At 46.1% G+C, this 27872-nt stretch overlaps 1 protein-coding gene across 2 annotated transcripts; it reads right to left on the bottom strand.

Moving 5' to 3' along the window:
• Positions 1-101: 101 nt before the first annotated feature.
• Positions 102-27839, bottom strand: DPP7 (dipeptidyl peptidase 7). 2 transcript variants are annotated; one of them, XM_048325355.1, is made up of 13 exons: positions 27678-27839; positions 27261-27374; positions 23078-23217; positions 22222-22385; positions 11564-11699; positions 7785-7866; positions 5854-6020; positions 4671-4731; positions 3172-3290; positions 2932-3088; positions 2561-2625; positions 1653-1723; positions 102-588 (listed from the first exon to the last, which is right to left on the bottom strand). In XM_048325355.1, exons 1-13 carry the CDS (start codon positions 27787-27789, stop codon positions 447-449), a joined length of 1530 nt encoding a protein of 509 aa, XP_048181312.1. In that variant the 5' UTR covers positions 27790-27839; the 3' UTR covers positions 102-446. The 2 variants fall into 2 exon arrangements, with proteins under 2 accessions (XP_048181312.1, XP_048181313.1); XM_048325356.1 differs by lacking the exons at positions 27261-27374; positions 27678-27839 and adding an exon at positions 23421-23860.
• Between the last annotated feature and the right edge of the window lie 33 nt (positions 27840-27872).

A 27872-nucleotide genomic window follows, 5' to 3' on the forward strand; every position in this document is an offset into this window, starting at 1 on the left:
GTTTTAGATAACTGGTCACTAGTGGAGCTCATCATGACCCTGTGTCAGTCACAACCATACCTGTGCCCTTCCACTAGCTCTCTACTATTTCCTTTTTCTCTAAAAATAATTGTTTCAACCTTAAGGTCCCTCATGCAATGATCCTGTTCAGAGCTGTGATGGTTCTTGGACCTTCCAGGCAAGCTTTTCATATTGCTGCCCTTTGTAACAGCTCATTCTGAGCAGGCAAGCATGGAGCCCAGACAATGTAGTTTTGGCTTCTGTCAGTGATTTGGCCTTTTGCATTTCTTTCAAAGCTCAATGAGGTGTAGGCGGGACACTTAGGAAAAGGGAGTTCCCACCATCATGGCAGAGGAGAGAATAGTGTCCCAGCCAGCCTAGAACCAGCTCAGCAGGCTACTGTGTCCTTTGGCAGTGGCACCCAGGGGCTGTGGGGATGGAGGGGCTCAGGGCTGGCGGCCTGCTGCAGCTCCTGCGCGCTGGTCCCGCACCCGCCCCAGGCCTGCGGATTTCACCCAGCTGCTGATGATCCCAGCTTCGAGCTTGCGCACCTCCGTGACGGACGGGGGGTCCGCTGGGTTGCGTCCCCTGGGGAAAGCAGAGCAGTGTCAGGGACTGGACAGTGGGTTTTTGCCTCCTGCACAGGCAGAGGCTGTGATCTTAAGGACAGAGACTGACTGGTTTGTGCTTCACATTTACGCCCTGGAAACCAAGATGCAGTGTCAGATCCCCAGTGCAGTTGGGCAGCAGCCCCAAGCTTGCCCTTGCACTGCTGACTGCTGCCCCCTCTGCTCCAGGCCCAAAGGCAGATGGTTAATGCCAGGAAGCACTGGACTGCTTCACGTGACTGAGTGCTGCAGGCTGTCTCACACTTGTGCCAACCCCTGTGCAAGAACACCACCTAATGACAGTAGGTGAGCTGAGTGCCAAGTTCTGCACAGCTCAGCATCCCTGGAGCCCTGTGCTGGGGAAGAAGATCACTCTTCCACATTGGGCTGCAACAGCCTGGTACCCATCCTCTTTTAAGTATTTGCCCTGTGGAGGCAATGGTGAGGCCACACCTCAAATCCTGAGGTCAATTTCAGGTCCCTCTTGACAAATAAGACATTGAAGGGCTGGAGTGTGTCCAGGGAAGGGAACGGAGCTGGGGAAGGGTCTGGAGCACCAGGAATGGCTGAGGGAGCTGGGGGGGAGCCTCAGCCTGTAGAAAAGGAGGCTTAGGGGGGACCATCTCGCTCTTACAACTCCCTGATGAGAGGCTGTAGCCAGGTGGGGGTCAGGCTCTGCTCCCAGGTAACAAGGGACAGCATGAGAGGAAACAGCCTCAAGTTGAACCAGGAGATTAGGGAAAATCTTTTCATGGAAAGGGTTGTAAAGTACTGGAACATGCTGTCCAGGGAAATGCTGAATTCACCATCCCTGGAAGCATTCAAAAAACTTGCGTGGCACTCAAGGGCATGGTTTAGCGGTGAACATGGTGGTGGCGTTGGGTTGATGGTTGGACTTAATGATCTTAGAGGTCTTTTCCAACCTCAACAATTCTATGATTCTGTGATTCTAAAGTATCTCCTGATTGTTTGGGGTGTGGCTTGCTGAGATCAAGTACCCAGGGCATCAGGATTTTGCCAGCCAAAGGAGAGTTCGGTACTTACCGGAGATCAAGGTGATGGGCACCTCCTTTAACAGTCAGTGCAATCAGTGAAGGGCTGAGGCTGCTGTTTATCTGGGAGGAGAAGGAGCAAAGACCAATTCTCACCAAGTTACTGGGAAAAACTGGACATGAGTTCTGAAAAGTGGAACATGATCTGGGCAAGACTGAGGAGAAGCATAGGAAGACATCCTTGGTAGGGCTGGTATCCACAGCTAACAGTCTGAATGACCCAGATCACCTGTCTCAAATGAAGGGAATGTTTTCCCCAAGGTGGGAACTTTCCACTGATTCCAGCACAGGCAGTTCGAAGTCAGGTCTCCTTTGGGCCCATGCACCCTAAACAGCCTGTTGCTCCTGCAGCTGGGATTCCAAGCCAGCCTAAAACAAGGATCTTCTGTATTTAATCAAGAGCTCAATTAACTTGAAATCCAGTCCTGGGTCATTTTTGTTCTTACATTTTAAACTGGACACTGACAGCACTCTGAAGTTTTGTGGGATCTAAGACAAAATATGTTCTGGTTCGAGTTGCTGCTCATAGCACCCACCTGGTCTCGCCAAGTGTGCTGGGACTGGAGAGAGCCAGGAGCACATGGCTGACAGCACTGAGACCACGTGTGGATGCAGAAACACACCAGGCCGTGGCTCAGACCCTGGGTGTGGGCTAAGGAAGGTCCTGCTGTGTCTGCACAAGTGAAGCCACATTTGTTCCATCAGTATTCCTGGCTGATGGACACTACTCAGTGTGTCTGTCATCAGTCCTGAGATTCCTCAGTGGTTCACCAGGAAACAGCTGCTCACAGAAACTCAGGCTAAAACTGAATTGCCAGTGCAGCTCTGAAAGGTAGGGAGGGCAGTATGTCACCTGCAAAGGCTGCTCTGTGCTCAGGGTGCAGGAGTGCACATGCTTACCCCACCTCCAGCCCATGGGTCCAAGTCTCCATTTGAAAAAATGATGTTGCTTGCACTTCTCAGGTCTGAAATTCAGAGAGTTCATAACTGAGAGGTCTCCTTCCCACCCAGTTATCCAAATGTGTTTGGCTTCTGCAGCAAACATGGCCAAGCACAGAAAATATTGAAGAACTGGACAAATTATTGGTAGTTTTTACATTCTCCTCTTCTGTCCCAAAGAGATACAGAAAGGTCTGGCTCAAATCAGCACAAGGCTGTGACTTTCTACCGTTAGTGTGCTGTGCCTGTCCTCATGGGGCTCAGCTGGACAGAGGGAAACAGGGAGACAGCTACAGGGTAACACAAAGGGACAAGCAATCAGCACAACTCACCTTCTCCCCAGAAGTTTGTCTGCAGCCAGTGTGCTCGTGGCCTCACACGCCACTTGTTCCAACAGTACTGCTCGCGCATGGCCTCTGTGAAGGGCATCTCAGGGAACATGTCTGTCACATTGTTACTGTTAAATGTTAAGTTGATCTCAGTGCAAACCTAAGAGAAGCACAAGAGCTGTCATGGGGCAGGGGCATAACCAGGACAGCAGCTGAAACCTGTTGGTGGCTCCATCCGCTTACCTGATAGTCCCAAGCCTCTGCGTCCGAGCCGATGCCGCAGCCCGTGGGGTCAGCACAGGACTGGTACAGCTGGTATATGTCATAACACTGTGCCAAGCCAGAGGAGTTGTAGAACACTCCTACCAGGCGGGAACACAGCACAAAACCAGTCAGTAACTTTGCTGTCTCACCCACCACCTCCCACATGAACTTCATGGCCAAAACCAAGCCAAGGGCTGAGTGAGTGTGCAAGGATGGGACAGAGCTCACAGAGCCTGTAACTGTGTGAGGTTACAGTCCAGCTTTATGGCAACGCTTATACAGGGGGTGACAAATTCCTCCAGATGACACAAACTTGGTTATTTCCCTCAATTCAATGCAATATTGTCCTGTTTAGACAATTTCCTTTGTAATGGGTCAAAAGCCTGGATAGCAGGCAGGCCTTCAGCTATGCCAGGTTCAGCAGGTCCCTCTGGCACCTTGCTCAGCTTACTCCTCTGATTTCCCAAGAAGAAAACTCCTTCCAGGCCATGCCATTCTGGTATTTTATTCAGTTTCTTTTGAGGCTCTGATTGCTAAATGTGGATCAAAAATCTGGCACCCTGAGCCCTACAATGTTCAAACAGATGTTAGGACACTGGTTTGTTTCCTTTATCATGAACCAAGCAAACCTGAAGTGACAGCAATACCACTTGAGACATGGTATGATGAGTAGGTGCCGGTCTGGTTCTCTGCAGCTGAAGGAATGGATTCACATTAAGGAGACAGAGCATTATTGTCCTGGAAGCAATCAGTGGACAATACTAATGCTGTCCCCATTCACCTGTTGCCAGTTCAGCATCACAGCCCATGCTACTACGCTCTACCTGGCAGGAGGTGGGCTGCTGCAGAGCATGCAGAAAAAAGACAGTGTTTTCCTGTATGACACAGAGGGGCAAGTATGGAGAAAAGCCAGTCCCCTGCCTAAAGTTCTGGTGGATCATTCCTCTTGCATGATTAAACTCCACCAAGTGAATGCAGCTGGGAGGACAGGGAGAGGCAGGAGGTGCTCCCCTGCAACTGGGAGGAAGAAATCCACCCTTGGCTCGTTCATCTCAAAGAAACAAGACTCCTACTCTGCCTCACAGAAGAAGTAGCATGTGAATACATCCAGTAGATCTGACAGTGTTTGCCAAGATGTAAGTGTTTTAACAACTTTTCTAGCTGCCAGCCACACATCTTTAGCAGTGATTTAGGATTGGTACATTTCTGACTTGGTGCACATACATTATTTGGACAAAAAAAAAAACCTAGCTCCCAGTCGTACTAAATTGCATTAAACTTGTAAGAAGTCCTTAAATCTTTTTTCCTGGGCCACTGTGAGACATCCTGACAGACAAAAGCAGCAAGGGGCAAAATGTCCCAGAGGGAGATCAGAGTAATACCAGCTCCCCTGACACAGTAATGTGACAGCTCTGCTGACAGGTGCTGCTAGAACACGTGGTGGTACGTAAAAGATCAAACCAATAATATTAACTCACCAACAAGAGCAGCCAAGCCTTCAACTGGGTCTTTGTGGGCCATAATTTGTTCACAGCCGACCTGGATGAGACACATTACAGGCAAATGGCAGACAGAACAGTTACCAGTTGCTTTGCGGAAGGGCTAAGCTGGAAGATTGATTAAAATTATCATTTACACATTTTATGGTTCAGTGGCTTTCCAAGGGCTTAATGCAACAGGTCTTGAAGTTTTTAGTTTTCTCCCCTGTAGCAACAAAATACATAGACACAAGAAGACAGGAAAATGGCAGACGGTTCCTTCACCAAGTTAGGGAGCTGTGGAGGGGCCACAGTGATACACAACAGTTCCTCCTATCATCAGAGTATTTTAATGCCCTTTCCAGGGAGTGGGGGGAATGTGCAGAATAATTGCTTCCATTTTAGAGGTCATTAAACAGACCCTAGAAGGAAACTGGGTGCCCAGTGGAACCAGAGGCAGGATGTCCAGAGTCCCAATGCAGCAGAGCCTGTGTGACCTCTTGTACAGTGTGCTCCAGGTAGGACTAGAACTCTAAATGCCACAAAGCCAGAGGCAAATGACAACACACTGGGAGACACCAAGAATTGCAACAGCCTCTGGTGATCTGGGATCAAAGCTGGTACCTTTCAAAAGCAGCTGGTGTCTTAGAGGCTTTTGTAAACCCCTGAGAACTTGGCTCTTTTCCCACACTTTGCCATCTCTGATTCTCTTGAAAGTTCACATGTTTCCCAGTCTCCATAGCAGCAGGTTTTTTTCTGCATTATACCTGAGGTATGTCAGCTTCCTGGGAAATACTTAAAAAAGAGCCTGATTTTTACATCTCCATCCCTACCTACCAAGGAAAACACATCTCTGAAAGCACGTTGAGATGGGCTACAACAAAATTTCTTTTTTCTTTTTTTAAAGCTACATGTTTTTAGTGTTTATAAGCTGAAGTCAACAAGCTTGCACAGGTCTTTGTGTCTAAGGTAAAAGCCGAGCGCAGTAGAAGTGACTCCACCAAACCTCACAGAAGCACATTTCAAACACAGTAGTCACCATCACAGAGAAGTTTCAATTGTGTAGATTTACTGTCAGACTGGAAAGGCTGCAACATCCACCACTACTGCCATGACCATCACCAATGGTGTGTGCCTCACAGTGTCCTAAGCTCCAGGCACCCACTCACACCAATGTCCTCACCTTCACTGGATTGGCAGGGAGGTGACCCATGAAGTCGGTTTTGTATGGATAGTCCATCATGGCCATCATGGTGAAGGCATTTCTAGCAAACCCAAACAGCTGGTAAACATCCTCCTTGTTAGAGATCTTATTGCATGTGGCCATTTTGCTGCTGATCTCATCATAGGCTGCAGAAAGGAAAAGACACAAACTTCAACAGAGGAAAGTAACACCAAGCTTCAGCATCTTGTTTCACTCAGGAGTAAGAAGATGCTATAATGTGAGTTTTTAGTGGAAAGGACACACTACATCTAAATTTACACATGTGAATGCAATGTTCAGGCACAGCCTCCCTGAGCAGTGTCACAACCTTGTGTGGCCCACAGCCCATGCTCTGCCCCTCATGGAGCCACTGATACCTCCCTGGGGAGCCTGGAGGAATCAGCAGCTGTTGGGACAGAACTGGTCCCAGCTGAAACAGTGAGCAGAGCACCTTGGTACAGCCTGTCCTCACCAGTGCTCTGATGGCCGCTCCTGCTCACGCCTGCACGCCCCTTTCCCTGGCAGGGCTGCTGTGTCCCGCAAGGCAGGTTCCCCAGGCAAGCTCTCATGCAGGAGAGCAAGGTACAGCATATAGGACCCAGTGAGATTCAAAAGCTGGAAAAAATGGGAGGGAGGAAAAAATACCAACTAAAAAAACTTAAACCAAACCCCAAACAAACGCCATCCTTCCCCACCAAAAAAAAAAAAAAAGAAAAAAGAAAAAAAAAAAAAGAAAAAAAAAAAGAGCTCCTTGGGAGGAAGGTGGTGCATCTGCAGTAAGGACTGCCAAGTGAGAACAGTCCTCACAAAGGACTCTCAAGACATGCCTTCAAACATCAATGGGATGCAGAAGTCAGCTGGGGTCAGGACATTCATCTTTGAAGACATTCCTTCAAGATGTACCCATACACGTTTGCTTTTCTGCTGTGGAAAACTGCTCCCTTCATTTTCATCCTCCACATTTTGGAGTCACAGTTCCTGTCCCCATCCTGCTCTACAGCTGACCACTGGAGCACGGCTGTTTTTGGAAACCCACGGCCTGCGGCCTGACTCTGGATACACACTTGAGGGCCTAAGCCTTAAATATGACCACCTTACCCCCAGCTGCAGGAAGCATGGCCCCAGGCACAGCTGGAAGAGCTTGACTAGTTAACAGTAACATTCTTCCTGCTGTGACCCAAAGCTAAAATGGCATTTTGATCCCTGGGCTCCTCTGCCAGTTTCAGGACCAGCAGCAGCAGCAGGTGGGAGGCATACAGCTCCTAACACACAGCATCACAGACCAAAGCTCAAGACAGGCCCAGAAGCCACCACATCTGCCCCAACACCACGCACAGCTTCCAGGAGATGCTGCATCAGCCCATGGCATCTGGTCCAGCCTACTTAGGAGCCATTTCAGAGGTCTTCACCAGTCTGTCCTAACTGTCCAAGACTGGAGATGGAAGGGACTTGGATGATTGCTTCAGGACCTAGACTGCCCTCCATGTATTTCTCAGATCTGTCCAGTGAGCTGAGCCACACAGCTGTCATACCCACTAGAACAGCTCTTAATGGTGTGGATATTGAGGCCAAGTATCTGGTTAAACATGTGGCTTTACTAGCATAAAATACTGGTGGTTTTCACCTGCAAGTGGTTTTGCACTTTGGTGCAGTAAAAAATGGTTTAATTAACACTGTGCACAGCTCCACAGAGCTACTTATATTCTGGTGTTGATTACTGATTTTAATGCTAACTGAAACTGTTAATAATAAAAAAGAAAAAAATTCTGCAAGCAGAAAGAGGAAGCCATGTGGGCACCTGCACTGATTTATCTGAACAACTAGCTGAGGTAAAGCTGTATCAATTTTTTTCCCCCGTGGCTGGGAATGCTGGCTGCCCTTGGGAGCCATCTGCAGGGCTCTGTTCTTACCTCCACTCAGCCACAGGTCCTTGATCTGCTGGAAGGCTTTACGGACAGCTGTGACACATCCTAGGCTGGACTTCTGAAAATCCTGAAGGGACAGAAAGATAGGAGATGACGGTTTCCCAGAGGAGATACTTGAAGAGGCTGCAACAGAAAATGCTGCCAGAAGGACCAGAAGATGCAGGGGTTATTGGCCCACTGGTCAGCACCTCATCTGCATTTCCAGGGGCAGCGACACCAGCACTTCTGCCTTGTCCTTCAGAGAGTCAGTATGTCTCTGCAGAACCCAATGCTCTGCACAGCTTAGGCCAAGCAGCAGCTGTGTCACCAGGTCTGGCTGGGATGAGCTGTCAGACAGACCACTCTGCCCTTCATGGAACATCAGGCTGAACATGAAGCAGCAAGAGAATATGAAGCATGCCTCAGAGAGGGGGCCCGGCTGCAAGGGCCATAAGGGTTTTGTTGTTTTTAAACACAGAGCAGAGTCCTTGAAACTGCACTTTATCTGTGAGAAGGAGCCATGGGAGAAGTCAGTTATGCATTGGGAGTACAAGACCAAGATCTGCTTTTCTTCTTAAGCCTGCTAGTGGCCTGCAAAATGACCATGTCCTTTTTCTTGGGAAAACCATTACTGATCCTGAAAAACCACTTCAAGTTAAGTTTGAAGAGCTGTGGTTGGTTATAGTGGATCAAGTTGCTTCTGTGATTGAAGGCTCTAGGAACTCAAGCTCTTTGTACTCTCTCAAGTTGTAAGGCAGATTTAGATTGGCTGGCAACCAGTGTTTTGTAACAAGAATTATTAGGACTCTTCTGAGGTCCCTTTACCCTGCTAGAGCAAGGTAAGCAACCACAAATCACTAGCTAGGCTTTTTTCTTATAAAGACCCAGCCTCAATTAAAAAATAGGCTTGGGACCTTTCTTTTCTTCCTAATTCTGCCTTTGTCTGATAATTATGTTTAAAGAAATCATTGTGGGGTTTTCCACATTGTGGGGTTTACCTGGGCATCCCTTTAGGAGTTCCAAATATCCTTCTGGATGTGCTTATTGATCTTCACCTACTAATGGCTCTAACTGGAGTGTGGGGATAATTTGGCCTGGGATAGAGGAGTAGGCCTGCTCTGGCTGCTGTGATGGCTGAGCTCTCCTCTAGGCACTGCTGGGCTGCTGCCAGGCACTGCCTGGCACGAGGACCCTTTCAAGCTCACCCCCAGACCCTTACGGACCAGAAACTGTTTGGCTTAGCAGAGGCAGGAGAAATTGCAGCCATTCCAAGGAAAGCTATTCCCCTCCAGGCTTCCAGCTTTACTCTTGACTCACACCCAATTCGGATGTGTGATCTGAGCTGATGGCCTGAGCGGCTGCTGCAACAGTAACCTCAAGGGAAGTAGCAGGGGCTGTATGTGCAGCACTCACACCAGGGGTTTTGCCAGCTGCAGGCAGCTGGCATATATAACCTTGTCCTACATGAATGCAAAATCAATTTTCTGCCCTTGGGTCACCTTCCCCGTGAGCTGGAGGCTCAGAGTGCAGACAATGCACTCTGAGTCACAGGGTAGGACAGAGGGAAGAGAGGGCTTCCACAGTGACTCGTAAAAGGTTCGTGCCTTCATTGGGGTTAATAGCTCTCACGGGTGTTCTCAGCAAGAAGAGCAATTCAGATTTCAGATGCATAAACTGCAAATCAGAGCAACCTCCACACTGGAGGTGGAAGGGAGTACTTTGAAACCACATAGTGCTTGCTTAAGAGCTCAGCCTAGAGCTTGGCTTACTGCTGCAGAGAAAACAGATTTTTAAATTAGCTGGAAAGTTTTTTCACATGAAAAGGTTAAAGCCCTAAGTTTGAGGGTGTGTAATGATTCACAGCTGAAGCAAGACAGGGCTGCTGAAAGGAAGTTAGCTTCCACCAAGTAAGAATTCCCACTGCAGAGCCTGTTAGCTGACTAAATTGAAAGAAATAAGATGAATGTGTCTGTACAAAGAGACTGTGAATCTGCTTGTAGATAGGGCCAGGGACTTATAGATAGGGAAGTAACAGAAGAAACTGTCAGTTCTAGAAAATGTTACTACTTGACATGGACCATTGCTCGGCCAAGGCCGTCTTAAATTCCTGAACTTAGAGAAAAAGAATAAAGACTTAATAGAATTATGAATAGTGTTTTGCTATATAAAAGAAAAAAAAAGGAGGGGTGCACAGCAAAGGGGAACATAGAGTAGGTGATTTGGAAACTCTGTACCTCCCAAGTACCTCAGCCAATGGGGAAAGGAAGAGGGTGATGCATCCGGGAAATTAGGATAAAAAGGGGGCTGCATCCCCCCAAAATTTGAAAGACCCCATGGGAAATGCCCCATGGCCTCCCCCTTTATTTGAATAAAATTACAGGACTCCTCTGTCTCCTTTCTGGACATAAGCCTTTGGGGCTGTGAATTTTTCCACACAAAATGATATTACATTTTTTGTTTTAAAATGTATAACTCTAAGATGAGATGTCTATTATTCTTTTACACACTTAGGAGTTTCAAATATGTTTATTTTCATATAACAGTCTTTCCTTTATACTTACTGGTAAAGCTATCTGTTGTGTAAGCCTCTGCATAGAAACAAGTTGTTCATGTATATAAATAAGAACAAAAAGACCAGAAGTTGCATACACAGGTGTGGTGTTCGAAGTGGAGAATAACAGCAAAGTAACACATGAATGACAAGAATATGTCAACAAAGATTAATCACCTCCAGACCAGAGGGATAGGGGAGAAGAATGCTAAGGTGGCCCAAAGGTAACCCAAGACTAAGTAGCAAGGTAAAAATCACCGCTGAGGCATCTCACATGCAAATGTCAGACCACCCTGGTATAGTGAACCAGGCACTGACTGGAGCATGTGCAGAAAAGCATTGGTTAAGTCGACCAGTGAACAAGTTCTATGCAACTTCATTGTTGTAACTTGTATCAAAGCCTGCAAACTCCCCAAAGAGAGGTGCCAGCTTAATGACCTATAGCCTAGCACTAATTCTGGGCAGAAGAGCATGAAAGGTCTCAGTTCTGTGTGTTCATTGGCTCCTGCACTGGGCACAGACCTCAGCCCCAACTGAGGGATAACAAAGGTAGTTCATACAAAGCCATCTGTGTCACCCAGATCTAGAAATTCACGTCAAAAAAGAGGAAAAACAGACACCGTCACAAGATTTCAGTACAACCAGGTAGTACATTTCTTTCCTTACAAGATAAATGTAAGTCAGTTCTAAAACCAACTTTTCATGGCCTTAAACTGCAAAAGCCACATTTAAACTTTAGTTTAAGTGATCCCGGGACACCTTGCACATTTTTAGTTATGAAATGAAGATTTCCAAGTTCTTCACTGAAATGCAATCACCTTGGACTAAGGAGATCCTGTGAATCATTCGTGCCAATGCAAAATACAGCATTTTGGGAGAGGATTTGAAAAATAAATTATCCAAAAGGGGTTCAGTCAGGCATGAGGGAAAAATTTCAGGCTGTAATATGGTCAAGCCACTAGAAATGGGAAAGTGAATTCTTAGTGGTACTAAAGGTACTGGCACAGAGTTGTGCTGCTTGGAGCAGCATCTTTGGACCCTGAGCTGCCCCAGCTAAGGCAGTGCTTAGCCATCCTGCAGCTGCTGCTTTTCCTTGCAGGTTTCCATTTAATTGCACTCCCTGCTTAGCAGTGATGCTGTTAAGATAGATGTCTATTTAAACACCTGGAAAAGAAAAAAGAAACAGCACTCCTAAAGGAAGAAAATACTGCTCCTGAAAAGAGATGTTACTTACTGCTGTGACATCTCTGAAGAACTGGGTGGGGTCTCCAAGCCCAGCCACAGACAGCAGAGGAGCACTGGCGGCTAATGCTCCAGCCACAACATTCGGGTATTTCATCCTCAGGTAAGCGCTCAGCATTCCTCCATAGCTGCCAAGGAGAGACAAGTTATTTCCTTTAACAGACAACTTTTACCGTAATAACTCAGAAGTTCAGGCCAACATTTACTGGCTCACCAGTAAACCCTAACCCACGGTAACAAGAAGCTCAGGGATATCTGTGATGCCTCATGTCTTCGCGCGTACTCTGTGATATGCATGATACTCATGGATATCTGTGATGCTTTGTGCCTCATCCTCATGTTGATCCAGTTATGGCCAATGAGCATTGTGCTCTTACTGGCCTTTCCCCAAATGCTCACACCAGCTCTGATGGGAACACAGCAGCTCAGTTTGTTTCTGAAGACAAATGTAAATCCTGCCTCAGTATTTAACTTTGCACCATCCTGAGGGTGTCCCCACAGCTTCACAGCAAAGCAAAGCAAGGCTTGAGTGAAGCGCTCGCTGTTCAAAGAGAGAAGACACACTGTACATTTTGCATACAGAATGACAAGAACTAGTTAGAACTAGTCAAAACTTTGCCAGGCTTTTGGCAAAGGATGTCCTTCAACATGGCAGAACAGGCAGCCCTCTCGACTCCTGGAAAGTGGAGAGTATCCTCCCTGGGCACCCCAAATAACAGCTGCATACTTGATTGTGGGAGACAGAGGAGTAGAAACTCCTGCAATTAAAGGGGGCTTTGATTTACAACCCTGGAAGAGACTAGGTCTGGCTTAATTGAGAGAGATTTGTGGACTTTAAGCAAAAGGATTACAAACTTGTGTTCCTATCATTATAAGTAAAATTGTACACTGGGTGTTTTGGTGAAGGGTTTTAAAATATAATAGGGTGGTTTTACATAGTTTAAGTTAAGAATGTAGATGGTATAAGAGAGACAACTGTGTGTACGTGACATGAGAAGTTATTGGTCAAGACATAGCTGCATTGCAGTGAGAAGTGCCACAGGTGATAGGTCATTAATCTAAAACAAAGTGTCATTTTAAGTATCTATTGGATTAGAAAGTTATAAATTACGATGTAACCCTAAATCTTGTGACTAGTTGCCATTACTTGGAGGTGTTGTAAAATCTCACGCCTCCACTGATGAGTTTGTTATTTTAAACAATAAATTCATGTAGTTGCATAGTCCCATCCCTTAAAGTTATTTTCCTCCGACACGTGAAGCGCGGGAAACGGACAAGTGGTGCCCGGTGTGAGGCGGATTTACAGAGCAGAGGTCGGAGTAGAATGAAGAGGATTCCCCCGGTCGACGTGAATTAGCCGAACCCTGAAATGAAGGGTGATCCGGCGAGAGCTGAAGCTGAAAGGAAGCTTAAACGGAGGGTCGCGGGCCGATTTCTCCAAAGCACGCCGGTAGGAGAACTGTCTTCAACGTTGAGTGGAGGCAGGGGCCGGGGAGGTTAAGAGATGGGTGAGAATATTTCAAAAGAACAGAGAGATGTTTATAATAAGTTAGATGGACTTGCTGAAGTCACATTCTGAGCCTCTTCCCAGCAAAGAAGTGAAAGATTTATTGCTTTGGGTTTTCCGTAATTGCCCTGACGTTGATTTTGACCCTCTTCTTACTAAATCAGTTTGGGATGATATTGCAACTAGACTTTACGACCTCGCTTCAAAATGCGATAAGGCGGCGGCTATGTTAATCCCTGCTTGCCGGGTGGTGATAGAATTGTTGAACAGCTCAGTGATTAATGGTGGCTCTGAAATTTTAACTGCGCCATGGGCTCCCTCGCAGTCGCCCCCTCCAGCCGCTTGCGATATTGCACCCTAAAGGGGGGGTGGTGAAGAAAGAGGGGGGAGCCCTCGGAAGTGACGTATGGTGCCAGAGGGCAGGAGGCCCCGGAAATTACATCTCAGGAAATGGCATCTTCGGAAGTGATGAAAGCAAAGATGGATGCCCCCATGACAGCTCGGAGGGATGCCGGTAGCACAGCAGATGTGCAAACTCAGGATGAGTGTTTACCATCAGTGGATGAATCTAATTTAAGCCTTCAAGATATGAATAGGCTTTCCTCTGCCGATAAGCAGAGAGAAATAAATCTAAGACAAAAGCCTGTTTTAACAAATTGGAATGTTATACATCGGGAGGTATCTAAAGAGGATGATCTTGTCCCAGCTCGTAAATCGTTGTTACCATTGCCGGTGAGATATGAGAGAAGAGGAGCAAACCCGAGATGGAGGAAGCTCGTGACAGTGTTGTAACAGAGATTAAAGGGCTGGATTTGAGATTTCTACGTCAAAAATACAGGAAACTCCACCGTGGAAATATTTGGGATGGAAAATGACTGAACAGTCAATAAGGCCACAGAAAATACAGCTTCGAATTAAAGTTCATACTTTACAAGATTTGCAGCAGCTTTTGGGAGAGATAAATTGGATTAGAGTTACTTTAGGGATTACTAAAGATGAACTTGCTCCAGTTTTTGATTTGTTAAAGGGAGATTGTGACATTACATCCCCAAGAACCCTCACACCTGAAGCTCTAAAGGCACTTGACAGAGTAACAGAGGCTTTTCAGAAAAGACAAGCACATCGTTGTGTAGATTCACAACCATTCTTCCTTGCAGTACTGGGGGAAAAAATGCAATTGTATGGTCTTATATTTCAATGGGATGCTTCTGCCAAAGATCCCTTATTGATAATAGAATGGGTCTTTTTGCCTTACAGATCTCCAAAAACAATCTTCACAACGATGGAAATTATAACGATTATAATTGAGGCAGGTCAAGGTTGTTAACTATGGCAGGCAAAGAGTTTGCAATAATTTACTTGCCTCTGAAGAAGCAATATTTTGATTGGGCATTACTAAACTCAGAAGAACTTCAGATAGCATTATTGAATTATCCAGGCACTTGTTCTGTTCATTTCCCTAGTCATAAATTATTTCAGGCAAAATTAAGCTTTAGAGAAAGACCACTGTTAAGTGAAGTGCCTTTGGATGCTGTGACAATTTTTAGTGATGGATCAGGAAAGACACACCGTTCAGTGGTAACGTGGCAAGACCCAGAAACTAAAACATGGAAACAGAATATTCAAATAGTGGAGGGTTCAACCCAGGTAGTAGAACTTGCAGCAGTAGTTAGAGCATTTCAGCTTTTCCCGGAGCCTTTTAATTTGATTACAGATTCTGCTTATGTTGCTAATATAGTTAAGAGAATAGAAGGATCAGTTTTGAAGGATGTTAGTAATAATGCTCTGTATCGTCATCTTAAATGTCTTTATACACTCGTGCAAGATAGAACTAATCAATATTTTGTCTCCCATATTAGGGCTCATTCTTCACTCCCAGGATTCCTGGCGGAGGGCAACTCCAGGGCTGATAAGTTAACAGTTGCCATAGTGAACACCTTGCCAAATATTTTTGAACAAGCAAAGTTGAGTCATGCCTTTTTTCATCAGAATGCACAAGCTCTTATGAGAATGTTTTGTCTTTCCAGAGATCAGGCTAGAGCAATTGTAAATACCTGCCCAGATTGCCAACTGGTGCAGCCTCCTGTTTCCATGGGAGCAGTAAACCCTCGAGGGCTACAGAGTTTGCAATTGTGGCAAACGGATATTACTAAGTATCCATCTTTTGGAAAATATAAAAATATCCATCTGTCAGTGGATACATTTTCCAATGCAGTTTTTGTTTCTGTACACACAGGAGAGACAGCAAATCATGTGTGTCAGCATTTTTTGCAAGCTTTCGCTTCCTTGGGGGTACCTCAAGAAATAAAAACAGATAATGGTCCTGCTTACACAGCCCAGAAGGTAGCCACATTTTTTATGAATTGGGGTGTTTGCCATACTTTTGGCATTCCTTATTCGCCCATGAGTCAGGCAATTGTAGAAAGGACACATCATTCCTTGAAGTGTATTTTAGATCAGCAAAAGGGAGATCTAGCACAAGCAACACCACAGATGCGATTAAGTAAAGCTTTGTATGTTTATAACTTTTTGAATAGTTCTTCTGCAGAGCCCGATCCTCCAATATTTAGGCATTTCTCTAATAGCACACTTACAAAATTGAGAGAAAATCCTTTGGTTCTGATTAGAAATCCAGAAACGGGACAAATAGAAGGTCCATTCCCATTAATAACCTGGGGCAAAGGGTTTGCTTGTGTTTCTAAAGGTATGGGACCTAGGTGGCTTCCTGCGAAGAATGTGAAACCATATCACGCACAGAAAGAAGCTGACAACTCTATGAGTAGAGAAGAGAGTACGCAGACGTGAACTTCGCAGAGACTACAGCCCATACCTGCAATCTTTGTTTTATTGTTAAAGCTGTAAATTTTAGGGTTTAGATTGATGTAAGAGTGCATAAGCAAATGTGTTGTAAAGATCTTTTGGCAAATAATCCTCATTTTTTTATTTAAAGAAGGTATAAAATATTTTTGTGCCTCATCATTAGATGAAGTGAAAGTGAAATTGGGAAATACAAAAAAATATTCTTACAAATTAGTTTAGAGATTGAAATTTGAGAAGGGGTCTTTTGCCAAGAGAACTTTCAAGAAACATGAAATTTAATCAAATGCTAAGGGGTTTTTTTGCTTTGTTTGTCTTGTTTGTTTTCGGTGGGACAGCTTTGCTGGTTGATCAACCTAAGACCAATGTTTGGGTGACTTTAGCTAATGCTTCAGGGTTGGATACTCTATGTCTGTCTCCACAACTCCAGAAAATCCATTTTCAACTTGTCTAGTCAATGTTCCAATAGAGAATTGGCCAATCCCAGAGAAAATTGACAGGGCCTTACGAGGTACCTTTGCAGGATCAGAAGTTTGGGAACACTATATTCCAGTAAATACATGGGAATGGTGGACTCCCTATCTTCCTAAAACCTCTGATGAACCTGAAGAATTGGAAATCCTTGGTTCTGTAAAAGTGAAATTCTGTGTTGAGTTCCATTCTACAAACATTAATCAATCACTGATGAGAGATGTTTCTCCGTATCACCCTGTGTATAAGAACCACTCCTTTTGGTGTAATAGTACGTTTGTAGTTTCATCTGCACCTAGCTCTATTCCTCTGCAATTACCAAGAGGAATGTTTTTTGTATGTGGAGACAGAGCATGGCCAGCTATCCCTTCAAACATTAAGGGTGGTCTGTGTACTTTGGGAGAGCTTACATTATTTACTCCTAATATGAAGACAATTGCCAACGTGAGACACAGACAAAAAAGATCTACTCTGCATCAATATGGACCAGATTGCAAAGATGGTTTTACCCCATGGGGCTATGGAAAAAGGCTTGTAACATCTCTTCTTATGCCACCAGTTGCCTCAGTAGTTGCGTTAAAGCAGTTGGGATGTTGGCTGAGTAAACAATCTAATGCCACATCCCTTGCACTAAGTGGCCTTCTGGCAGATGTCAAAAATGTGAGGCATGCAACTTTGCAAAATAGAGCAGCCATTGATTTTCTTTTACTAGCCCATGGACATGGATGCAAAGACTTTCAGGGGATGTGCTGTATGAATCTGTCTGACCACTCAGAGTCTATTTATAAGAGCATACAACAACTTAAAGAGGGTGTGTCAAAAATAAGAATTGATGATGGAACTTGGCTGGATAATTTATTTAGTGGATGGGGTTTAGCATCATGGGTAAAGAAATGTCTTACAACAGGCCTATACATTTTGGCAGTCATAGTAATAGTTCTCATAATGGTGCCATGTCTGTTTCAATGTGTACAGTGAATGATTGATAAATCCATCAAAGGAGGTTTTTTGGTGCAGAAAGGAAGGGGAGATGTGGAAGACAGAGGAGTAGAAACTCCTGCAATTAAAGGAGGCTTTGATTTACAACCCTGGAAGAGACTAGGTCTGGCTTAATTGAGAGAGATTTGTGGACTTTAAGCAAAAGGATTACAAACTTGTGTTCCTATCATTATAAGTAAAATTGTACACTGGGTGTTTTGGTGAAGGGTTTTAAAATATAATAGTGTGGTTTTATATAGTGTAAGTTAAGAATGTAGATGGTATAAGAGAGACATCTGTGTGTACGTGACATGAGAAGTTATTGGTCAAGACATAGCTGCATTGCAGTGAGAAGTGCCACAGGTGATAGGTCATTAATCTAAAACAAAGTGTCATTTTAAGTATCTATTGGATTAGACAGTTATAAATTACGATGTAACCCTAAATCTTGTGACTAGTTGCCATTACTCGGAGGTGTTGTAAAATCTCACGCCTCGACTGATGAGTTTGTTATTTTAAACAATAAATTCGTGTAATTGCATAGTCCCATCCCTTAAAGTTATTTTCCTCCGACACGTGAAGCGCGGGAAACGGACACTTGATCAGCACAGATACAGGGAAGGGGAAAAGTTAACAAATGCTGCAAGAAAAGTCAAAGCTACCTTGGTAGCTCCAGTGCCGGGGCCACAATCTACACATGGATCAAGGGTTGCTAGATAGACCCAAGATGACAGAAGTCATTAACTTGCTGATGGTTGCAGAGTTCTTCTGAGGCCATTGGGGGTGACAAATGACATCCCCAAAACACAGGTTAAACCTGGTCTAACTCCAAGCTTAAAAGCACTCAAGCTCCCTCCCCATCACCTCAAGTGGTTCAGTTAATACCGTTCTCACAACACCCATGTGTAAAGCGATTTGCATTTCTCTAGCCCTGGTCTTGGGAACAGGCATTACCTGAAACCTGCTGCAAGTAATTTCAGGTTAATTTGGCACAGTTATAAGCACCAGAATAAGTCTACCTTTTACCTCCCAGGCGAAATGCTGTGCTTCTCCAGCACTGCCATATTTCAGTTCTTCATTTGTGTTTAGTGTGTTCAGGGCTGCTGCAGACCGAGCCCTCAATTACACACACAGAGCTGCAGTCTAACATGCAGCCAGCTAGGAGGTTTTGCTGAATCCCTCTCCCATCTTCCCATCCCAGGGCAGCTTCTGGGCCTCTCTACACTAGCTACTGTCCTGATAGTCACAGTATAAACCCCCATGAGATCAACAGTTCGGTCACCACACCACAGCCAGCTGGAGGATTAACGGTAACTATCAGGTCAAATGCTTTTTAGCTCACTGCAATGAAGCCCTGTACTTCTGGAAGACTTTTGGAGGGAAGCACCCCTCTACTGCAAGAGTGGGGATCCATCAAGAAACAAGGACATCACATCCACCCACCTGCAGCACAGTGAGCACTCTGGGAAAGGACTGCTTCAAGGAACCAAGGAGCAGCAGAGCAGAATTATGAAAAGGCCTACAATGAAAATGGATGGATGCTGTTAAAGAGGCTGTGTTTAATAAAAAGCTGTGTGGCCCCTTGAAAGAATATTTTACCAAGTATCAGTTTCCTGTGTTTACAATGTAAAAAGTTCTGATCCTGCAGGAGGAATCTCTCATTTTCATAGCATCATAGAATATACTGAGCTGAAAGAGACCCATCAGGATCACTGAGTTCAACTCCTGGCCCTGTGCAGGACACTCCAAGTATCCCACCCTGTGCCTGGGAGTGTTGTCCAAACACTTCTTGAACTCAAATAGGCTTAGGAGCCTGTTCTTCCCTGAGGAGCCTGTTCCAGTGCTCAACCACTCTCTGGGTGAAAAACATTTTCTTGATATCCAATCTAAACCTCCCTTGACACAGCTCCATGCTGTTTCCTTGAGTCCTGTCACTGGTGATGAGTGAAGAGATCAGTGCTACCCCTCCAAAGGATATTGAAGAGGTCAGTGAGGTCTTCCCTCAGTCTCCTCCAGGCTGAACAAACCAAGTGATCTTAGTCACTCCTTGTAAGGCCTCCCCTTCAGACTCTTCCCCATCCTCATGGCCCTGCTTTGGACACTAATAGCCTAATGTCTTTTTTACATTGTGGTGTCCAAAACAAGGTGAGGCCAGCTCAGTGCAGAGCACACCCTGACCCAGCCAGCGATGCTGGGCCTGATGCCCCCCGGGACACAGTTGGCCCCCCTGGCTGCCAGGGCACTATTGACTCATATCCAATTTGCCACTGGACCCCCAGATCCCCTCCCGCAGCTGCTCTCCAGCCTCTCATTCCCCACTCCATACACACAGCCAGTGTTGCCCTGCCCTAGGTGAAGAACTCAGCATCTGCCATTGGGAAACTTCATAGGGTTGGTGACCATTCATCGCTCTGATTTGTTGAGGTCCCTCTGCAGGGCCTTCCTACCTTCAAGGGAGTCAACAGCTCTTCCCAATTTAGTGTTGTTGGCAAACTGATTTAGTATTCCTTCAAGTCCTGCATCCAGGTCATTAACGAAGATGTAGAAGAGCACAGGGCTGAGGAGGGAGCCCTGCAGAATCCCACTAGCGACTGGACTCCAGCCTGGTGTTACCCCAGACACTATAACTCTGTGCCGACCAGTGAGTCAGTTGCTCACCCATCATGCAGCACAGTTTTCCAGCCGTATGCTGGACATTTTGCCCAGAAAAGTCTTTGGGAGCGATAGCATCAAAAGGTTTGCTGAAATCCAAAATAATGACATTTACTGGCTTTCCTAGATCAACCACGTGGGTTACCCCATCACAGAAAGAAAACAGGTTCAACATGCAGGACTTTCCCATCCTAAACCCGCCTGTGACCAATGACTGCATTGGCCTCCAGGTGGTTTTTCAATACCTCCCAGAATAATATTTGCCATGATTTTCCCAGATTTTACCAGCACTGAAGTGAGACTGACAGGCCTGTAGTTTCCAGGGTCCTCCTTCTTGCCCTTCTTGAAAACCGGGACAATGTTCGCCAGCTTGCAGTCAGCTGGGACCTCTCTGGATTCCCAAGACTGCTCAAAAATCATCAAGAGAGGTTTTGCAATGACATCAGCAGCTCTTTGAGGATTCTCGGATGAATCCCAGCAGGCCCCACAGATTTGCAGGGATACAGATGGAGCAGCAGATCCTGCACATATTCAGGGTCAACTGGGAGTTGATTTTTCCTGCATTCGTGGTCCTCCAGCTCAGGGCACTGGGAACCCTTTGGTCTGTCACCCATGGTGAAGACAGAGGCAAAGAATGCAATAAACACCTCTGCCTTGTTTCTGTCCCCATTTGTGAGGTGACCATCCTCATTCTAGAACAGGCCAATGTTATTTCTACATTGCCTTTCGCCATTAATGTATTTAAAAAACTCTTTTTATCATTCCCCACAGTTCTGGCAGCTTCAACTCCAATTAAGCTTTAACCACATGAATTTTCTCCCTATAGTGGGGAGCAGTATCTCTGTATTCTTCTCATGTCACCTGACCTTGCTTCCACTGGGCATACAACCTCCTTTTCCACCTTATTTCCAAGAGAAGACCCCTGTTCAGCCAAGCTGGCCTTCTGCCTCACCTGCCTGACTTTCAACATTAGGGAATTGCTACTCCTGTGCCCTTAACAGGTGATATTTAAAAAGTGACCAACACTGATGGACCCCATCACCTACAAAAACATTTCCCCTAGGGACTTTACTCAATAATTCCCTGAGCAGCCTGAAGTCTGCTCTCCTCATGGCCAGAGCTGAGGTTTTGCTGGCACTTTTCCTCCTGGCAACAGAGATTTTAAACTCGATGGCTTCATGGCTGCAGTGGCCAAAACAGCCACCAATCTCCACTTTGCTCACAAAATCCTCTCTGTTGACAAGCAGTAGATCAAGAAGGGTATCTTTCTGATTCTGCTCCTTTAAGAACTGTGCCATAAAGTTGTCATCTGGGTTTTTCAGGGAATCTTCTGGCCTAGATTGTACCACCTGTGTGATCCTCCCAGTTGATTTCTGGCAAGCTGAAGTCCCCCATAAGGACAAAGAAAGTTGACTTGAAAGCATCCTTAGTTCCTCAAAGAATAATTTGTTGGCATCATCGTCCTGTCTGGGAGATCCAAAGGAGACACCCACAGTGACACCTGCATTATTTATCTGTCCCTTGATTCTTACCCAGAGGCTTTCAACTGTGCCATTGCCAACCGTGACCTCCAGACATTCTATTCCTTCCATTACATACAACGCCATCTCCTCATCTCTTCTGTGCTGCCCATCCCTCCTGAAGAGCCTGTAAGCATCCAACAGGGCACTCTAGTCACAGGACTTATGCTACCAGACTTCACTTTTGCTAGTGGTGCCAAATCTTTGGGCCTAGGCCAAAGCTTTGAGCTCCTCTTGTTTGTTCCTCATGCTGCACGCATTAGTGTAGAAACGTTTCAGATGAGGTTCATTGTAGCCAACACCTCCTGAAGCAGGTTGAGGGACCCCATTAGTGCTTGTTTCCTCAAGTTTTGGCACACCATCCCATTTCTCATCACTGGCAAGCCTGGTATTTTCCCTTTACCCTTTCCAAACTGATTTTTTTTTTCTGCAGTACTGGATGATTCATACATTGAAGAAGCTTAGAAACAACCAGTCAGGGGTGCTTCTCCAAAGCAACCACAAATGGAGACTAATTCCTGACGGGAAAGCAGAGTGGGACCTGGTGATGAGCTCATGGGAGCTGAGGCACAGACACATCTGCTCTCAATAGGATAGCTTAAAGCTCTGCCTTGAGAACTTCCTTGAGAGCCTAAGAGATTTACGGCAGCATAACTTTGGCTGGGAAAGGATGCAGAGAAGGGAAGGAGCCCACACAACCCTTACCTGCCTCCGAAAGCGATGACAGGGCAGTCTGCAGCACCAAGCTGCTGCTTAAGCTCAGTAATGAGCACGGCATAGTCAGCAAGGGCTTGTTCCACAGTGAGCAGAGCAGTCTTCTTCAGCTGCGTTGACTCAAGTCCAAAGGGAAGAGACTTCCCATAGTACCTCTGAAATGAAAGAGGTACACTGTGGCAACGCTGGTGTGGGTCTTCTCTGCTTTCACCATAGAGCTGGGCTAAGTGTGCACTAATAGGAAGAGGTAACGGAGCATGAGGCGTCCTCTAACTTGTCCATAACTGAGGAACTGCCTTGTCTCCAGCACCTGATACACAGACACCTTCAGGACAGATCCTGGAGTGGATGGCCTGTACTTAACAAGCTGCTTCAGTGGGTGCCAAGTGTGTTCTCAGCACGTGTACCTCTCCTGAAGTCCCCCAACTACAAAAGGGAACAGGACAATCTCTTCATGCCTAAGATGATTTAATAGAGTAGTGTGGGAAAGGTTGGCTTGGGACTTTGCAGGTTAGAGAGATTAAATATTATCCAAACAAAGTACCTCTCTACTCCAACATGGAGTTCAAGGCCTGTAGAAACTACTTACAAAACCAAATCATTTGTGGCATAGGCTGTACTGAAACAGCAGTCTGTATTCTGGAGTGCTGGGAAGCATAGTAAAAAAGTATTCAAAAGCCATGATTAAGGAAAGAAGATCTGTTGTCATGGGGAGAAAGCTTACAGCAGGTCTGACTCAGCTTCATGGCAAGAAATGGTACCAGTATTCCAGACCTGCAGAAAGCTGAATTTAGTAATGCTGAACAGAACAGGACTCTAAAGGATGCATAATGACTAAAATACTCACATGCTCAGCAAAAATGACAAGTGCTTGCTGTTCCTCTGCTAATTCAAATATGAAGTCAGAGTTCTGAGCAAAAGTCCAGATGTCACCTTCATTGCCGGTATAGAAAAAGATGGGTCCAAATCCTTTCTTCCAGAACTTTGCTGAGGCAATTGAAAGAAGCAAATTAAAAAAAAAAAAAAAACAACAAACAAACAAAACCACAACAAAAACCCAAACCCACAGAAAACACATAAAACTCCCAAAAACACAACAAAAAACATGTGCACAAAATTAGTCCATTTTTGGTGAGTTTGGGCAGGAGCTTAACAAGGAAGAACTCTGTGAATAGGATGATTCCTGCTACCTGAGCTGGGACACAAAGGTGTTAGAAAGGCCAGGCTCCAGAAATCTCTCATTTGGATGGCAATAAATAACAGCTTCCACTTTTTTGCAAGATTAGTACATGGCCTGAAAATTTCACTTCTGCCTGAAAAATACATAAAATTTCAAGTTTTGCAAGTCATTTGCAGACAGCTTCCCCCCAAAAGAGTGATTTTCCCATTTATATACCCATTTTAGCCCAACTCACTCCAAAACACTTGCACAGCTCAATTTTCACACAAAACTGACATTACGGAATTGCCTGCATCTTTCTGATGCTCCTGCTGTGACGCATAAAGTTGTAAATTGCATATCATAGGATGGTCTGAGTTGGGAAGGATCTCCAAAGACCATCGAGTTCAAGGCCCCTGCTATGGGCACAAACACCTCCCACTAGACCAGGTTGCTCCAAGCCCTGTCCTATCTGGCCTTGAACACTTCCAGGGATGAGGCAGCCACAGCTTCTCTGGGCAACCTGTGCCAGGGCCTCCCCACCCTCACAGGGAAGAATTTTTTCTTTATGTCCAATCCAAATTCACCATCTGTCAACTTCAAACCATTGCCCCTTGTCCTATCACTACTGGCTTTGGTAAAAAGCCACTCTTCCTCTTTTTCACAAGCCTTCTTTAAGTACTGAAAGGCCACAAGAAGGTCTGTCCAAAGCCTTCTCTTCTCCAGGCTGACCACAACCACTCGCCCAGACTGTCTCCAGAGCAGAGGAGCTCCAGCTGTCACGGGACAAGGGGAAGCTTCAGATAAGCCCTGCCTTAGCCTCAAATTTTGGCAACATTTTAAATTTAAGGAATCACCCTGTTTCACAGTTCTAATGACAGCAAACCAGATCTACTTATAAAAACGAATTATTTATTAAACAGACAAGAGATAACAGACAGAAGATTTTAATTAGAATTACTCACTACACAGTATAAAACTAAAGAACTACTAGTAGATAACAGCATAACATAAAACAGTGCACTATATCAAGGTACCTATATTAAAGATGGCAAAAGACATAGTACTGATTAGGAGTCAAATGTAATTTACCACCGAAATGATGATAACATACACAGATTCCTTCACTTAACCCCTGCAGAGCAACCGTGAAGCAGACGTCCCTGCTCACAGGAGAGACTCCACGCATTTCCAGAAAAATCTATAGCAGATTTCTGCTTTGTGAAAGTTCAGGGTGGCTTTTGTAGTTGTAAAGTGAACGGCTGTCAGTCAGTCAAAAACCAGCTTATCCTGTCAGATCTCACTTCAACAGTAAGGTATTTATTGGCAGTTGGGAAATACCAGACCAGTGTTAATCCTGTGGCCCAAAAAAACTCACAACACAGCTTGCCCTGTTTGAGTTACCTGACTGGCTAACAAACAACAGATAAGTTCTTAGGAGAGGGTGAGATGCCCTGCTATACCAGCCCTCAGATCATCTCTGTGGCTTGGACTCACTCCAGCAGCCCCACACCCTTGTGTTGAGGTCCCTGGGCCTGGAGGCAGTTCTACAGCTGGGGTCTCACCTGAGCAGAGGAACAGAATCCCCCCGCACACCCGCTGCCCACACTGTGGGGAGGAGCCCAGGATATGCTGATACATGTTATATATGTAACACACACACACATATATATCTCACATGGTATGTCATATTTATATATATATATATATGATGATGATATATGAAGATGATGTGCTTCATCCCCAGATCAGTTTATAACTGAAGGCAAATGGAGTCTGGCAGGACAAGCTGAGCCATGATGTCAACACTAGCTTATCTAACAAACAGTTGCTCTAATACTTGCTAACAACAAACATTTGATTTTAGTTTAGTCATAAATTGCACAGGAATTAAGAGGGGTAATAAATAGTTTTCTTCAATGACAAACCTCAGACTGTCAGTTAAGTGTTGATTTCAACACACCATCCAAAGGACCCTCCACAGCAGTTGTCCCATGGATGTTGCTGTCACATGAGGCCGCTTTCATGAGCGGAGAGGCCCAAATTTAATTCTTGGCATTCTCAGCACAGAATTGCCAAAGCCAGATTTGGCTTGGAATGGGATTTGAAATGGTTTATGAGTGAAACTGCTCCTCTTCATTAAGAAAGACGCTGTCTGACTCTCTAGAGTGCATTTGCTTTGGGTATTGGGTAGGTAACTGGAGTGCTCAGTGTTCTCTTTCCTCTGGCTCTTCTCCTGATATGCTTCACGGCTCCTGGAGTAAACAACCATCACAGGAGCCAAAACCAAACCAGATGGGCTCCTCAGAAAGGTATCTGGTTTTAGATTGAAATCCTGGTGAATTGCCAGCTAGACTCAAAGAGTGTCAGATTCCCTGTTGTGAAATTAGTCTTCATTTTCTTGCTGATAATCTGAAAAGTCTCATATTGCACAAAAAACAGTAGAGGGAAATGGAATTACAGGAATTTTGAGTAAGAAACTCTATAAACCAGCAGAACTGCAATGTTAATATTTCGCTCCTCACAAATATATTTCAGCTATGCCCAGGACTTGCAGATAAAATGTAACACTTTAAAAGAAAACAAATAAAAGTTGCACAATGCTTTAAACCATGTAATCCCAACATTCTGCTCAAAAAGGGCCACTTAATTAGCAAAATCTCAGGCTTGGATATACTCTCAAAATTCACTGGTGCGTCCATATCTTTGGGTTGAACTGATTCATGAATTTGTGCCTGGTGAAACACACGACTTAGCACAGGTGCTGAACAAGCTGCAGAGCAACGGGTGACATGAAGGTGAGCTGCAGCATCTGAAGACCCCAGTGCAGCTGGGAGGCAGCAGCAGGTGGGCACCAAGCTGGGCAGTGCTCAGGTCTGTTGCTATTCCCAAGTCCACCTTTGCTCTCTCCCTGCAGATTGCTCCCCAATTCCTCTGTATAGGCAGGGTTGAAAAACATGTGACACTGGTTACGGAAATTGCTGTGTTTTTGGTCACGTGCTGCTTAGAAAAGCCTTTTCTCTTTTATTGTCAGTGACGCAGAAGGAAGACACAGCTGGCTCCTTGCTGGCACTGCTCATTCTTTGGCATGGATTAAGCTATCTACAGTTGCACGATTTTAAATAACACAAACCACTGACCCAAGAGGAGTTACCCTCACGCCTAAAACTCAGCGGTACAGAGCGCAACATTTCAGTCACCATTTGTTTTGCCTGACACATTCAGAGCGCTGAGTTGCACTTGTAAGAGATGCTGGGGTCAGCTGGAGACGCACACACACAGAGCCAGCTCCGGTGCAAACCTAACGCAGCTCCTGCTTCTAATCTACTCTTGCTCCAGAGAGTCCAGTCCCCACAATCCCCCCCGCACCACACAGCCAGAACAAACAGAAGGCAAGCAGTGAATCCCAGACTGGTTTGTGCTGGAAAGGGCCTTAAAGCCCACCCTGTCCCCCACCCCTCCACCATGAGCAGGGATACCTTCCACTAGACCAGGCTGCTCCAAACCCTGTCCAATCTGGCCTTGGACACCTCCAGGGATGGGGCAGCCACAGCTCCTCTGTGTAACCTGTGCCAGGGCCTCACAGGGAAGAATTCCTTCTTAACATGCAATCTAAGCCTACTCTCTTTCAATTTAAAGCCAGCCCCCCTTGTCCTATCAGTACGTGTTTTTGTAAAAAGTGGACGAAAAGGAGAGGAGGATATAGACAATGCGGGGGAATGTTTGGCTCGTATAGGGTTGGCCCTTTGCTCACACTGATTCTTGGATGCCCAGTGCTACTCTCTAGCTCCTGCTCCGCCTCGGGACAGAGGCAGTTAAGGGTTAAGCAGAAAGGAATCCAGCCCGAAGCCACAGCACCCACGGGACCTACCCGACACCAGGTACCGCTGCGGGAAGGTCTCGTTGCCGCAGGTCTCGAAGCTGAAGTGGTCCCGCACCTGCGGGAAGAGCCGCTCCTCCAGGCCGGGTCGCACGACCCGGGCAGCTGGAGAGGGCATCGTCAGCACAGGGGAAACCGACAACAGGCGCTGTCACCCGATACGGCACAACCCAGCCTGGGAACCGGGGCCCGGGGAGTTCGGAGCGCCCACCCGGCGCTCCCCAGGCTGGCTGAGGGCTCTGGCCCAGCGAGGCCGACTCGGGGTGCCGCCCGGGGCCCGGGAAAGCTAGTTGAGGGTCCCGTCCATGGTAGGGCCGGGGCTCTGGCCAGGGAGGGAGGAGGTCAGGCAGAGGGATCCGGCCCGAGGAGCGGAGGGACGTGCAGAAGGGTCCGACCCGAGGCACCCACCGGGAGCGGCGCGGGCGAGCGGCAGCGGCGGGAGGGGCGGGAGGAGCAGCAGCGGCGGGAGCAGTAGCAGCGGCGGGAGCAGCAGCGGCGGGAGGAGCGGCACGGAGCCCATGGCAGCCGCTCCGCGCCAAACAACGAGCGCGGGCACAATCACGTGACCCACCCAGCCTCGGGATCACGTGGTGACCCAGCGTC

The sequence above is a fragment of the Corvus hawaiiensis genome, chromosome 21 (assembly GCF_020740725.1).
Source record: "Corvus hawaiiensis isolate bCorHaw1 chromosome 21, bCorHaw1.pri.cur, whole genome shotgun sequence".
Taxonomy (NCBI): Eukaryota; Metazoa; Chordata; class Aves; order Passeriformes; family Corvidae; genus Corvus; species Corvus hawaiiensis.

Bases quoted from the DNA above. Each gene is read 5' to 3' on its own strand.
- DPP7 (XM_048325355.1), bottom strand. From the start codon at position 27,789: ATGGGCTCCGTGCCGCTCCTCCCGCCGCTGCTGCTCCCGCCGCTGCTA. The intron at 22,386-23,077 runs GTGAGTATTTTA...CTTTCATTTCAG, and splicing joins TTGTCATTTTTGCTGAGCAT to AGGTACTATGGGAAGTCTCT. The intron at 4,732-5,853 runs GTGAGGACATTG...TGTCTCATCCAG, and splicing joins TCCCTGCCAATCCAGTGAAG to GTCGGCTGTGAACAAATTAT.